The sequence below is a fragment of the Hypanus sabinus genome, chromosome 2 (genome assembly GCF_030144855.1).
Source record: "Hypanus sabinus isolate sHypSab1 chromosome 2, sHypSab1.hap1, whole genome shotgun sequence".
In the NCBI taxonomy this organism is placed as follows: domain Eukaryota; kingdom Metazoa; phylum Chordata; class Chondrichthyes; order Myliobatiformes; family Dasyatidae; genus Hypanus; species Hypanus sabinus.
The window spans coordinates 11,880,002-11,894,031 of NC_082707.1; the positions used below are offsets into that span (position 1 = coordinate 11,880,002).

General features: G+C 45.2%; 1 protein-coding gene across 1 annotated transcript in view; it reads right to left on the minus strand.

Moving 5' to 3' along the window:
- Positions 1-2,385: 2,385 nt before the first annotated feature.
- The window catches only part of LOC132402958 (extracellular calcium-sensing receptor-like), a 41,879-nt gene continuing 30,234 nt past the window's right edge, over positions 2,386-14,030 (minus strand). Inside the window, exons 8-10 of the mRNA XM_059986117.1 lie at positions 9,273-9,392; positions 8,861-9,016; positions 2,386-3,324 (exon numbers count right to left, since the gene is read on the minus strand). Of these exons, the coding sequence (XP_059842100.1) occupies positions 2,386-3,324; positions 8,861-9,016; positions 9,273-9,392 (1,215 nt within the window). The remainder of the gene's footprint in view (positions 3,325-8,860; positions 9,017-9,272; positions 9,393-14,030) is intronic.

The following is a 14,030-nucleotide window of genomic DNA, read 5'->3' on the forward strand; positions in this document are numbered from 1 at the left end:
CGTTGTAAGTACTGAAGCAAAGTAATCATTAAGTACCTCTGTTGTCTCCTCCGTTTCCCCGCACAGTTTTCCACTGTCACACTTGATTGGTCATATTTTCTCATATCTTGTCCTCTTGCTCTTCACAGACTTGTAGAATGCCTTGCCGTTTTACTAAATCCTGTCCGCCAAAGCCTTCTCATGGCCCTTTCTGGCTTTCCTAATTTCGTTCCTAAGTTCTTTCCTGTTAGCTTTATTGTCTTCTAGAACTCTATCTTTACCCAGTTTATTAAAACTTTCATAAACTCTTCTTTCTGCTTGACCAGATTTACAGCAGCCTTTGTTCACCACGGTTCCTGTACACTGCCATCCTTTACCTTCTCATTGGAACGTACCTATACGAAACCTCACGCAAACATCCTCTGAACATGAGCACATTTCTTCCGTGCAATTCCTTGAGAACATCTGTTACCAATTTATGCTTCCAAGTTCCCGCCTGAAGGCCTCATATTTCCCCTTAGTCCAGTTAAACGCTTCCCTAACTTGTCTGTCGCTATACTTCTCCAATGCTATTGTTAAGGAGATAGAGCTCTGATAACTATGTCCAAAATGCTCTTCCACTGACAGATCTTACCCCTGACCAGGTTAGTTTATCAATATTAGATACGGTACAGCCTCTCATCTTGTAGGTTTATCTACATATTGTGTCAAGAAAACTTCTTGAACACACATAGCAAACTTCACCCCATCTAAACCCCTCACTCCAGGGAGATGCCAATCAATATTTGGGCAATTGTAGTCTCCTTCCCTGTGCTTTCTGAAATATCTAATGCCTGGCACTTGAAGTAACTATTCTTGCCCCTGAACCATCGAAGTCTCTATAATGGCCACAAGTCATAGCTCCAAATACTGATCCACGCTCGATGCTCATCCGATTTGCTCATAATACTCCTTGCATTGAAATAGACACATTCAAAACCATCGATCTGAGGGCGTCACTTCTCTATTAGCTGCCTAACCTCCCTCTCTCACTGTCTCCAAGCTTCCTCTGCATCCCTGAGCCAAGGTGAGTCAACCACTTCTTCATCCGTCTCTTCATTTTGGTTCCTATCCCCCAGCAATCTTAGTTTACTCTCTCTCCAATAGACTTAGCTAACCTCCGCAACTGGATATTGGCCCCCTGGGATTCAAGTGTAACATATCCTTTTGCTACTGGTCACGCCTGTCCCAAAAGAGGTCCCAATAATCCAGAAATCTGTATCTGTATATCTACAAAATATAATTAAGTTGGTCAGTAAAACTATTGAAAATCTTTTCTTTGTATTTTTGTCAGTTAAATAAAGGTTCACGTGAATTAACATATCATAGATTTTTGTTTTTATTGCATTTTGGAAAAGATCCCAACTTTTCTAGAAACGGGGCTTGTAGAAAACATTATCACACTAGTGAACTGTAACACTATTATTTATTCATAACACAAAGTGTCGGCTGCAATGTACCCTGCAAAATGTCCTTAATCTAAATAAATTACTGGTGTCTCGCTGTAATAACTCTATTTATGTTTATGCAAACACAGACGTTCTGCATATATTCACGTTGATTCAATGGAGCCATATTATTATTATTATTACGGTATCATTACACAACAGAATTTTTGTGACATCTACCGGCTCATCATCCCAACTCATCGTGTCAAAACAGCTGAACAGCATTTCGTTGCTCTCTCGTCGATCAAATATTAAAGATTTTTTTACTCACTGCATGAAACTATATGAACCTATATTAATCTATATTATATCGGAAGCCGGTAAATAATTTATCCACTAACCTGAAAGCCAACTCATTCCATCTCTGCAATTTACAACAGCAGGGCCTTGAGACTTGTAATAATGCAGACTAATGCTCAGCCCTGCTGCATAGCAAATGCAGTACTGGGTGCCGATTGTCTTCTTCAAAGTGCACTCACTCAAAATAGTCCCATCGATATATAAGTTCTATTACATGTCATAATTATTATTTTACACTTCAACATAATCAACTACTCCATGATTTGTCTTATAAAATTGAAACCTGCCGGTACCATGTTGATGGTTGGAAAAGATCCAGACTGTTAGATGGAGGCAGGTTTATATGAATCCGAGTTGAATGTTGAGGAAGATGTTTTTTAACAGTAAATCGTAAAACTGAAGTACCCATAAATATATGTCAAACCTCACATTACCCATTGATCACATTCTAAAAGCAACGTCTGCGTAATATAATCCAAAAAGTTGCTAATTTTAAATGGCTTTCACACATCTGTGAGAAATTCTAAACAAATAAAACTGTCAAGGCAGCAAAATGATTCCAATGTGCATTTAATAAGCAATGATTACCCACTTCCATACGACAATAATACTCTGGTAGTTACGGTGAGGTCCCTTTAGCCATCATGTGCCTTTTAGTATTAATTTCGGGTTTCAGTAGGATAATGTAACATTTCGGTGCAAAAATACACACTAGCAGACCGAAACTCGATGCCCAAATAGCAAACACTTCTACAGCTACTGTATACTTTCCGGGCGAGCTCACATAAGCTGGAATAAAGGTTATCCAGACGGCGCAAAAGATCAGCATGCTGAAGGTTATGTATTTAGCGTCGTTAAAATTGTCTGGGAGTTTTCGGGCAAGGAATGCAAGCAACAAACAGACAATAGATAACAGAGCAATATAGATCGAGACTACGAAAAATGCAGACAATGAACCAACGTCACATTCGAGAATAATGATGTCTCTGTAATAGTTCATGTTTTTCAGTGGGTAGGGAGGTGACACGCTTAGCCAGAAAATGCAAACTAGGCCTTGAAAGAAGGTAAAGACGAAGACGCCCAGTCGTTGCTGTGTCGGTCCGAAACAACTCATCACGCTGCTATTGGGCATAGTTGATTTAAATGCGACAATGACAAGGATGGTTTTGCACAAGATGCAGGAAATGCAGAGAACGAAGACAATCCCGAAAGCCGTGCGGCGCAGCATGCAAGACCATTCGGTAGGTTTTCCAATGAACGCAAGCGAGCAAATAAAGCAAAGCAGGAGTGCGAAGAGGAGTAGAAAGCTGAGCTCGGAGTTGTTCGCTTTGACCATGGGAGTTTCTCGATACCGGTAGAATATCACGGCGGTGACGGATGTAAAACATACTCCCACGAGAGCAAGCGTCACGAATACAAGTCCTAGAGCTTCTTGAAAGGAAAGAAACTCAACCTTCTTGAGAACACACTGGGATTTTGGCTGATTGGACCAGTATTCCGAGGGGCACTTGGTGCAATCCATTGAATCTGGAAAAACAATATTTTGATACAAAAGTTCCTATGGCCACTGCTCTGTTAAAGATTCAAAAGATGCAATATATTTTAACTTCATTTCAGGTACCTACACAAGAGAACGAAGCAATCGATCCAGCACGAAAAATGTTTATAATAAAGAACATAATAATGAAATCAACGAATAAATATACATGTAAAAATTTGCGAATCAATACACAGATTTTGCAAACGCGTAACTGCACAGTCCGGCAGAAAATGTTAATGGTAGGTTCAGTGGTGTAGATTGGTACTTTGAGGGTGGAGGTGGTGATTTGCCTTACTGATTAGGAAAATTAAGAACTAATTTGTGGTTGTCCTGGCGCGGACACAGCAGATAATGATGGTGACGATAGTACTGGAGCGGATGTTACTCTGGCGCCTGATTGATTGGAGTAGTACAGATAGGCTATAAGAATGGTGGATGGTAACATTTCTGAAGTTGATCGCCCTTTTTGCAGCTGCCGTATCCTTGATGGTTGGGAGATTGATGCTGATGATGCAAAAGGCAGTGTTGATTACACGCGATACATTCGTCCTTTCCACCACCATGCAGCTTCTGTGCTATGCTGTAATGCTGCATATGGGAATGCACTCTACTGTGCACCTGTTCAACAATTTGAGTGCAGGTGTTCATACTCCATCTCATCTCAGGCTCTACAGAATGAAAAGGCGTTAGTGATCTTTTGTGATTGTATATTATGTGTTTTGACGCTGTGATGTTTGTCCGGCCTGTTCTCCCTCAGGAAGTTAAATCTGTTCGCAGTTTCCACTGTCGTGCTGTGATATGCAATATATTGCTGTACATTTTGCGCTTACCAGTGGCGTTGCTGATCTCACCGGCGGCGCATTCTGAACAGTCAAAACAACATATCGGCTGCCCTTCCCGATTTATTTTTCTTGTTCCCGGAAGACAAGGTTTAGAGCAAAATGCTCGTGGGATCTGAAGGAACAGGAAACATTCAGAGAGTATCCATTAGAGGTGCAATACACCCATTCAGCATGGTGTACAACAGATAAACAATCTTAAAACTCAAGTTGATAAGAGAGAAAAAAGTAAATGTCCAGGAATGTTGAACTATTCTAATTCTGAGCAGCATTAAATGTGAGGGAGGTGAAGCAACAAACGGCGGTAGCTAAAATGGCTACTGAGCGAGACGTGAGATACAGCTGTATTATGCTTCACAGCAGATGAAATGAATTCTGAAGTTCAACATCATCAGTGTTTTGTCTGCAGCAAGTCGATAAGACCATATTTACCAAATACACAGGAGCAGAATTAGGCCATTTGACCCATCCAATTTACCTCGCTAATAAATCCTGGTTGATCCTTTTCACCCCTACTCAACTGCACACCTCGACATTTTCCCGCTAAGCTTTGATGCCCATGGCCAGACAAGAACCTATCAAGCTCTGCCTTCAATATACCCAACTACCTGGCCTCCATAGTTGCTTGTGAGTACAAATTCCGCAATTATTCCTTCGTTGGATACTGAAATATCTCGGCACTTCTGTCGTTAATGGACGCGCTTCTATCCTGAGGTTGTGCCCTCTTGTCTTAGACTGCCCTACCATGGGGTGCATGCTTTACACATCTATCCTCCCTAGGCCTTTCAACATTGGAAAGGTTTCAATGAGTCATCTTTCTAAGTTACAGCGATTATAAGACTAGAGCCGAGAAACCTTCTTCAGTCCTTTCATTTTTGGATTCATGCCTGTAAACCTTCTTTAAACTCTTTCTTGATAAAGAAATCTTTTTGATAAAGATTCAAAAATCGTTCAGAATACTCAAGATGCCTCAACATTGCCTGATAAGCTCTAACATCATATCCCTGTCCTCTTGAAATGAATGCAAACATTGCATTTTCCTTCCTCAAGAATGACCGTTTTGTTCCACCTGTCTGCCTCCTACAATTAGCCAATTCTCTAACCATCCCAGTAACTGTCCTTAAATACCATGAGCTATTAACATGGGAAGCGGCGACATGTGTGGGACCCTCTCAAAGACCTTCTGAAGATCTAAATATGGAACATCCACTGCATGTGTCGCTTCTATCCTTCTTAGGTCCTTCCCAAACTTTTCCCACAGTTTAATCAGGCAAGATTTTCCCTCAAAGAAACTTTGCCAACTTGTTCTATTTTGACCTGTTTCACAAAGTACCCCAAAAGCTTATCCCTAGCAATTGACTCCAACATCTTCCCAAGCGTTCTGGTCAGGCTAACTGGTGTGTAGTTCCTTTTTGATGCCTCCCTCCTTTCTTAAAAGTGGAGTGATATTTGCAATTTTTGAGTCCTCCGGGCCATTGATGTAATTGAATAATTATTGAAAGGTCATTACTATTGCCTCAGCTATATCTACAGCTACCTTCTTCAGAACGCAAGTCTGCAGTATATTTGGTGTGGTTCAGTTATGCAACTGTAGACCTTTTATATTTTTGAGAACAATTTACCTTGCAATAGCAACCTCATTCACCTCTCTTCTGCCATACCCTTTAGCAGCAGGCACACTGCTGGTGTCTTCCACAATGAACAGCGATGCAAAATACTCATTTCGTCTATCTGCCATGACTCTCGTTATATCTCTACTCTCACCCTCCGGCGGTCCTATATCTATTTTTATCCTTCTTTTGTGCACTTTATGCAGTGCTGTGTGGGTCTGTAGTCTAGTGTACCTTTCTCTGTGTGTGTTTTTTACGTAGTTCAGTCTAGTTTTTGTACTGTGTTCTGTAACACCGTGCTCCTGATAAAAAGTTGTCTCATTTTTACTATGTATGGTAGCAGCAGTTATGGTCGAAATGACAAAAGAAGTGACCTGACTTGACTTGACTTGACTTTTTTCACATTCTTGGAAGCGTTATTTTTCCTGTGCATTTTGATATTCTTTGCAAGCTTGCTATTATACTTCATCTTTGTTCTCTGTATTATTTTTAAAGCTTTTTGTAGGTGTCATGGTTCCGGTTGGCCGTTCTCCTTTAACACTTCTTTCTCCCTGATCATGCCCCAATTTCAGTCAATTGCTGCTAGTTACCCAATTACCGTACATCTGGCTCTCATCAGAGACTGGGAAATAAATACGATGGCGACTCTATCACAGATTGCCAGTTCGTTGGTCAATTCTCGTGTGATACTTCGTTCCCTGTTGCGATTAGAACCGGTAGTTCTAAGTTCCGCTCTAGTTTCTGGAGAGTCCCTGTGAATCCCGTCTCCTTGTTAAGTTTCCTCTGGTTTCCTGCTCTACGTTCAGGTCTACGCCAGGATCCCCAAGTGAGTCGACGTGCCAGTGTCCTGCACTTGGGTTCTCCTCCGTCGCCCCCGTGTAACAGAACGAACTGGGCAGAATGAACCCAGTGGACAAAGACCTGGTGCAACAGGCCCTCGTTAGTCAGGGCTCCCTACTGGGCATACATGAGCAACTACTCAGAGAAGTCATGAAAGATCTTCGTGCCCTACCCGAAGATTTAAAGAAGGTCAGTGAGCAGGTTGACAGGGTATCCGCTCCCCTTACTCCGTCCCTTCCAAGAACCCAGTCTGACCAAACCGCACAGCCTGGGATGGGTACGCCCCTTGGCTCGGCAAAACAATTGTCTCGAGTGCCTTACGTACCCGAACCAGAACCCTACGCTGGGAACCTAGGGAAGTGCCGTGCTTTCTTCCTGCACTACTCTCTGTTTTTTGAGCAACAACCACGTACGTACAGCTCGGACAGATCTAAAATTGCGTTCATCATGGAGCTGTTACAAGGGGGTGCCTTATTATGCGCCACCGCTATCTAGGACAGCTGGCCAGAGATCTGTTCCTCCTTCTTCACCTTTTTCTCCGAATTGAGGAAGGCTTTTGAACAGCCCTTTCGCGGGTAGGACGGCGATAGGCGCCTTCTGAATCTTTGTCAGGGCTCGCAAAGCGTAGCGAAATACTCCGTAGAGTTCCGAACGTTAGCGGCCGACTCTGTTTGGAATGACGAAGCACTACAGGAAGTGTTCCGACGGGGTCTGTCTGACAAGATAAAAGATGAATTAGCGGCCAGGAGTGACGTGAACAGCCTGGACTGTTTGGTCTCTCTAGCCACCAGGGTAGATAATCGACTTCGAGAACGTCTGAGAGAAAAGACGAGTCATCCTACGGTCCACCTTACCATTTTCGGCCAGCCTCTCTTCCCCGTCCGCTCCTAGTGTAGCCCCCGCTTAAACTGTTCTGGTGAATCAGACGACACTCCCTTCAGTTCCCCAAGCCCGGATGCAGATCCAAGCTACTGCAACCAACAACCAACAGTCCCGGTCCTTGTCTACCTTGATAGACTCCGGTGCTGAGGGGAATCTGTTGGATGAAGACACAGCTGCCCAGGCCGGAATTCCTCGGGAGCCATTGGCTACTCTTCTGGAAGCCCGGGCACTGGACGGAAGACTTCTCTTTGATGCTTTGTGGGAATCATCGGGAGCAGGTAGAATTTAAACTAATCTCCTCTCGTCAAGCCCCGATAGTACTTGGATACCCCTGGTTAAGATGCCATAACCCTTGCATTGATTGGCCTACCGGGAGGATAGCCAGCTGGAGTCCATTTTGCCACGCCACCTGTCTGCTGTCGGCCCTATGCCCTAGAGAGGATACAGCGACCTCGCCTGCCTTTCAAACCCTCGAATTGCCTAGATTTCCCACAGAATACCACGACCTGGGACAGGTATTCAGCAAGCAACGTGACCTTTCCCTGCCTCCTCACCACCCGTATTACTGAGCTATGGACCTTCTCCCCGGGGCCGCGTTACCTATCAGTCGCCTGGATAACCTGTCCCGGACTGACAAAGAAGCCATGGAAAAATATAATAGTGAGTCTCTCGCGGCGGGCATTATTCGACCCTCATCCTCCTGGGTGGGAGCTGGATTCTTCTTTGTGTGGAAGAAGCATGGCTCTCTCCGTCCCTGCATCGATTACCGAGGCCTAAATATATAACCATCAAGAACAAGTACTTACAGCCTCTTATACCTTCTGCGTTCGAGCCACTTCACGGATCCAACATCTCCTCGAAGTTGAACCTCCTAAACGCCTACCATTTGGTCCGGATAAGGTGGGGGGGGGGGTGGTGGGTCGAGTAGAAGACGGTTTTCAATACCCCGTTAGGCCACTTCGACTACTTAGTCGTGCCTTTCGGCCTCACCAATGCCCCCGCACTTTTTCAAGCCTTGATTAACGATGTACTGAGAGACTTCATTAACCACTTTGTGTTTGTCAACCTGGAGGACATCCTAATCTTTTCCAGCAGTCCCCAGCAACACGTGCACCATGTCCGTCAAGTCCTGCAGAGGCTGGGGGAGAATAAATTATTCATAAAGGCGGAGAAATGGGAATTCCACGTCCCCTCGGCCAGCTTCCTGGGTTAGATAATCGAAAGAGGACATGTGAGAGCTGATCCTGAGAAGATCCGGGCTGTGGCGGAATGGCCCAAAGTCACGGACAGCAAGCAACTCCAACGGTTCCTGGGGTTTGCGAAATTCTATCGCCGGTTCATCAGAAACTACAGTCAGATGGCTGCTCCCCTTACCCGACTTACCTCACCTGCCACACCTTTCCTTTGGAACTCCGAGGCGGACTCAGCATTCGCCGAACTGAAGTGGTCTTTCACGTCTGCCCTGTTCTGATTCAACCGGACCCCTCCTGTCAGTTCATTGTGAAGGTTGACGCCTCTGACTCTGGGGTGGGAGCGGTACTGTTACAACGTTCGGGCCCGGATCAGAAACCACATCCCGGTGCCTTCTTCTCTCGGCGACTGTCTCCCGCTGAACGAAACTAAGACGTGGGGAACCGGGAGCTACCAGCGGTCAAACTGGCGTTGGAAAAGAGGGGGCGGAACACCCATTCATCGTCTGGACAGACTATAAGAACTTTGAATATATTCAGACCGCCAAACGCCTGAATTCCAGGCTTTGGGCATTATTTTTTGGCCGGTTCAGGTTCTCCCTCACCTGTCGTCCGGGATCCAAGAACGGGAAGCCCGATGCTATCTCCCGCCAATACATTTCCGAGGTGGATCTTTCCAACCCCGAAACCATTTTTGCAACACCTTCTGTAGTGGCTGCCCTCACCTGGAAGATCGAGTCCAGAGTCAAAGAGGCCCAAAGGACGCAAACCGACCCCGGCAGCGGACCTCCCAATCGCCTCTTTGTACCCGATGCTGTTCGATCACAGGTTCTTACAGTGGGGGCACACTTGTCGCTTCGCCTGCCATCCCGGAGTCGATCGGACCCTGACCCTCCTGAAGAGGCATTTCTGGTGGCCCTCCATGGACCCTCACACCCGTCCCTATGTTTCCGCAAGTTCCGTCTGCGCCCATGGAAAAGCCTCCCATCGGCCACCTGCGGGATTACTCCGTCCCCTACCTGTACTTGGGCGTCACTGGTCCCAAATCGCTTTAGATTTCATCACTGGTCTACCCTCCCAACATGGAAACACTGCCGTACTCACTGTGATGAATCGTCTCTCGAAGTCAGTGCATTTTGTGGCCTTCCCTAAACTACCTCCCGCGCAGGAGACCGCAGATCTTCTCGTCCGCCACGTCTTCCGCCTCCACGGAAATCCCGCGGCCATGATCTCCGATCGAGGTCCCCAGTTCGTCTCAATGATATGGAAGGCCTCCTGTCAAGCCTTAGGTGCAACGGTCAGCCTGTCGTCCGACTTCCGCCCCCAGACGAAACGGGTCAACCAAGACCTGGAGGCGACCGTACGTTGTGTAACGTCAAACCACCCGTCAACCTGGAGCGTCCATCTCCAGTGAGTTGAGTACGCCTACAACGCCCTGGTGAGCTCTGCCATTGGGAGGTCACCGTTCGAGTTCACCCTTGGGTACCAACCCCGGATGTTCCCTGCACAGGAAGAAGAGATCCCGGTACCGTCGGTTCGGGACCATGTTGATCGGTGCCGGAAGATTTGGGAGGAGACTCGCACGGCCCTACTCAAATCAACAAATCGAAATTAGAAAACGGCTGACCGACACCGGACTCCAGCGCTGGAGTACCAACCGAAGCAGATGGTGTGGCTTTCTTCCAGGGAACATGCGAACATGGAAACTTGCCCCTCGCTTCCTGGAACCATTCAAGGTCAATAGGATTATCAACCCCACAGTGGTCCGGCTTCACGCTGCCAAAGTCCATACGTATTCACCCAACCTTTCATGTGTCTCAGTTGAAACCAGTCTCCGTCAGCCCTTTGTGTCCCCCAGCTGAGTCTCCTCCCCCTGCCTGCCCCTGCTAGATGTGCGCCGTCGGGTCAGGGGCCTCCAATACCTGGTGGACTGGGAGGGGTACGGTCCTGAAAAGCTTTCCTGAGTCCACCGCTCCTTTATCGTAGACCCTTCCCTCATCCAGGACTTCCATCGGGAAAATCCTGACAGGCCTGGAGAAACGCCGGGAGGCTCCCATTGATGGGGGGGGGGGGTACTGTCATGGTTCCGGTTGGCCGTTCCCCTGTAACACTTCTTTCTCCCTGATCATGACCCAATTTCAGTCAATTGCTGCGAGTTACCAAATTACCGTACATCTGGCCTTCATCAGAGACTGGGAAATAAATACAATGGCGACTCTATCACAGGTTGCCAGTTCGTTGGTCAATTCTCGTGTGATACTCCATTTCCTGTTCCGATTAGATCCGGTAGGTCTATGTTCCGCTTTAGTTTCCAGAGAGTCCCTGTGATTCCCGTCTCCTTGTCACGATTCCTCTGGTTTCCTGCTCTACATCCAGGTCTACGCCAGCCTCCCCAACTGATTCGACGTGCCAGTGTCCCGCACTTGGGTTCTCCTCTGTCGCCCCCGTGTAACAGTAGGTATTTAAAAACTTCCCAATCGTTCACAATCCCGCCGCTTTTGCTTTAGTGTGTACCCTCTCTTCTGTTTTTACATTAGCTTTGAATTCCTTTCTCAGCCACTTTGTTCCATTTGTCATTTGAATATTTCTTTGTTTTGGAATACATCTATGCTGCCCCTTCCTAATGTTTTATAGAAGCTCAAGCCATTTCCGTTTGCTGCCTTTCCTTCCGGCATCTCCCTTCAATTTACCTCGGCTAATTCATGTCTCATACCACTATAATTTCCTTTACTCCACGGAACTAAGTCCACGTCGGAATTTTCCATTTTCCTATCAAATTCCAGGTTGAACTCAATCATACAATGATAACTGGACCCTCAGTGTTCCTTTACCCTAAGCTCCGTAATCGCCTTCGAATTATTACATGACGTCAGCTAATCTCCTACCAGACTGAAAGACAAACTCCTCTGAAATCCATCCTGTGGATATTCAACAAATTCATTATCTGGAGATCTATTATCTGATTTCCTAATCTTCTTGCATTTTAATATATCCATAACTATCATAACCTTGCTATTTATTGCAAGCATTTCTATTTTCTTTGTAATTTTTTCTTCACATCCCAGCTACTGATTGGAAGCCTTTCATGCAACTGCTATCAAGATACTTTTACACTTTCAGTAACTCAAGCCAGGTATTCAGCATGTTCCAATATTATGTTACTTCCTTCTACTGTTGTAATGACATTGTTTCCTCCCCACACCCGCCATCCCAACTGCCTGTCCCTCCAGTACAATGTGTAACCCTCGACATACAGCTCTCAACTACAACCAAATTTCAGCCGCGATTTAATTGTGATCGCAACATCATATCCGACGATCTTTAAAAGAGGAAAAGAGCATTCACCTCATTTGTTACACTCCAACTTAGTTGTTGCACTCTGAATGCATGATTTGCTTTTCGTTTTGATTGATTGCCCACTTTGAATCCTTCCTTCTCTGGGGGATGAACTGATTTTGCACCTTGTGCATTATTCCCAAGAATACCTGCCATATTCTGCCATAGGCTGGGTGAGTGGGCAGATACTTGGCAGATGACGTTTAATGTGAATAAGTGTTAGGTTATTCACTTTGGGAGTAAAAACAGGAAGGCAGATTATTATCTGAACGGTGTAGAGCTAGGTAAGGGAGAATTACAAAGTGATCTAGGAGTCCTTGTTCATCAGTCACTGAAGGTGAATGAGTAAGTGCAGCAGGCAGTGAAGAAGGCTAATGGAATGTTGGCCTTTATTACAAAGGGAATTGGCTACAAGAACAAGGAAATCCTCTTGCATTTGTACAGAGCCCTGCTGAGACCACACCTGGAATATTGTGTACATTTTTGGTCTCCAGGGTTAAGGAAGGACATCCTGGCTGTAGAGGAAGTGCAGTGTAGATTCTTGAGGTTAATTCCTGGGATGTCTGCACTGTCTTATGCAGAGAGGTTAGAGAGACTGGGCTTGTACACGTTGGAATTAAGGAGATTGAGAGGGGATCTGATTGAAACATATAAGATTATTAAGGGATTGGACAAGATAGAGGCAGAAAATATGTTCCAGATGCTGGGAGAGTCCAGTACCAGAGGGCATGGCTTGAGAATAAGGGGTAGATCATTTAGGACAGAGATAAGGAAAAACTTCTCCCAGAGAGTTGTGTGGGTCTGGAATGCACTGCCTCGGAAGGTAGTGGAGGCCATTTCTCTGGATGCTTTCAAGAAGGAGCTAGATAGGTATCTTATGGATAGGGGAATCAAAGGATATGGGGACAAGGCAGGAACCAGGTATTGATAGTAGTTGATCAGCCATGATTTCAAAATGGCGTTGCAGGCTCGAAGGGCAGAATGGTCTACTTCTGCACCTTTTGTCTATTATCTATTGTCTATTGAATCCATAATGTGCTGATACTCACCTTCCTGGCTATTTTTTTCTTATCATCCCCCTATTGTTCCTGATAGTTTGACTTCTCGCTACCTTTATTTTTTCTAACCATCCTTCCCAGCCTCCCTTCTCTCCGTTTCCGATTCCACTGCCGAACTAATTTAAAACCTCCCAGACACGTTCAACCGATTTTCCCTTGAGGATAATTGGCCCTCTATGCTTTTGAGGCTTCATACCCCATTTTAATATATTTTAACTACCCCCCAAAAAAATCCAAATGAATCAAGAATCTGAATTCCTGCCCCGCAACCAGCTTGCCATCCACTCTTTCGTCTGCCAAATCATCATGTTACTCCTCTAAGGAGCGCTAAATATCACTTGGTATAGAATTCCAATGAAACTACGGCAATCTTAGAAGTGTAGAAAATGAAATACATTCTAATTCTATGTTTGTGTTCATATATGAATGTCAAAGCTATGTTGGTCTTAAGTAACATTGTTTTCGAGATTAGTAAATTTGCTGTGGGAAGAGAGGTAGAAGTTAGAGTCTCGCAGGGACATACTCATACGAATAGTCTACTCGGCCTTTTGAACTTATCCTATCTTTCAGTCTGGTCAGAGCTTAACAAAGCTGGACATAACTTCTCTGCTCCATCAGTTCTATTATCCATGATCTCCTTTCGAATATCTACCTGAAGGCATGTAAATTATCTAATTATATGGCCTTGCCCCATCTTGGGGGGAAAAAGTCAGAAATTCATTCAGAGCTTAACAAAGATATATATATATATTCTCCCCAGCTTGACATGTTCAGCCTCTTACTTCGATACTGCGGCGTCTTGTTTGTGACGTTCCCAATGTTCCAACGATCTTACCATCTACCCTGAACACATTATATATATCATGAAGGAAATCTCTCGTTCGTCAAAACTCCCGAATGTCCAGAACTCCTGAGCTGTGGAAACTGGGTGTTACATTTCATTAATCAAGGACAATGTCGGCAAAAGTA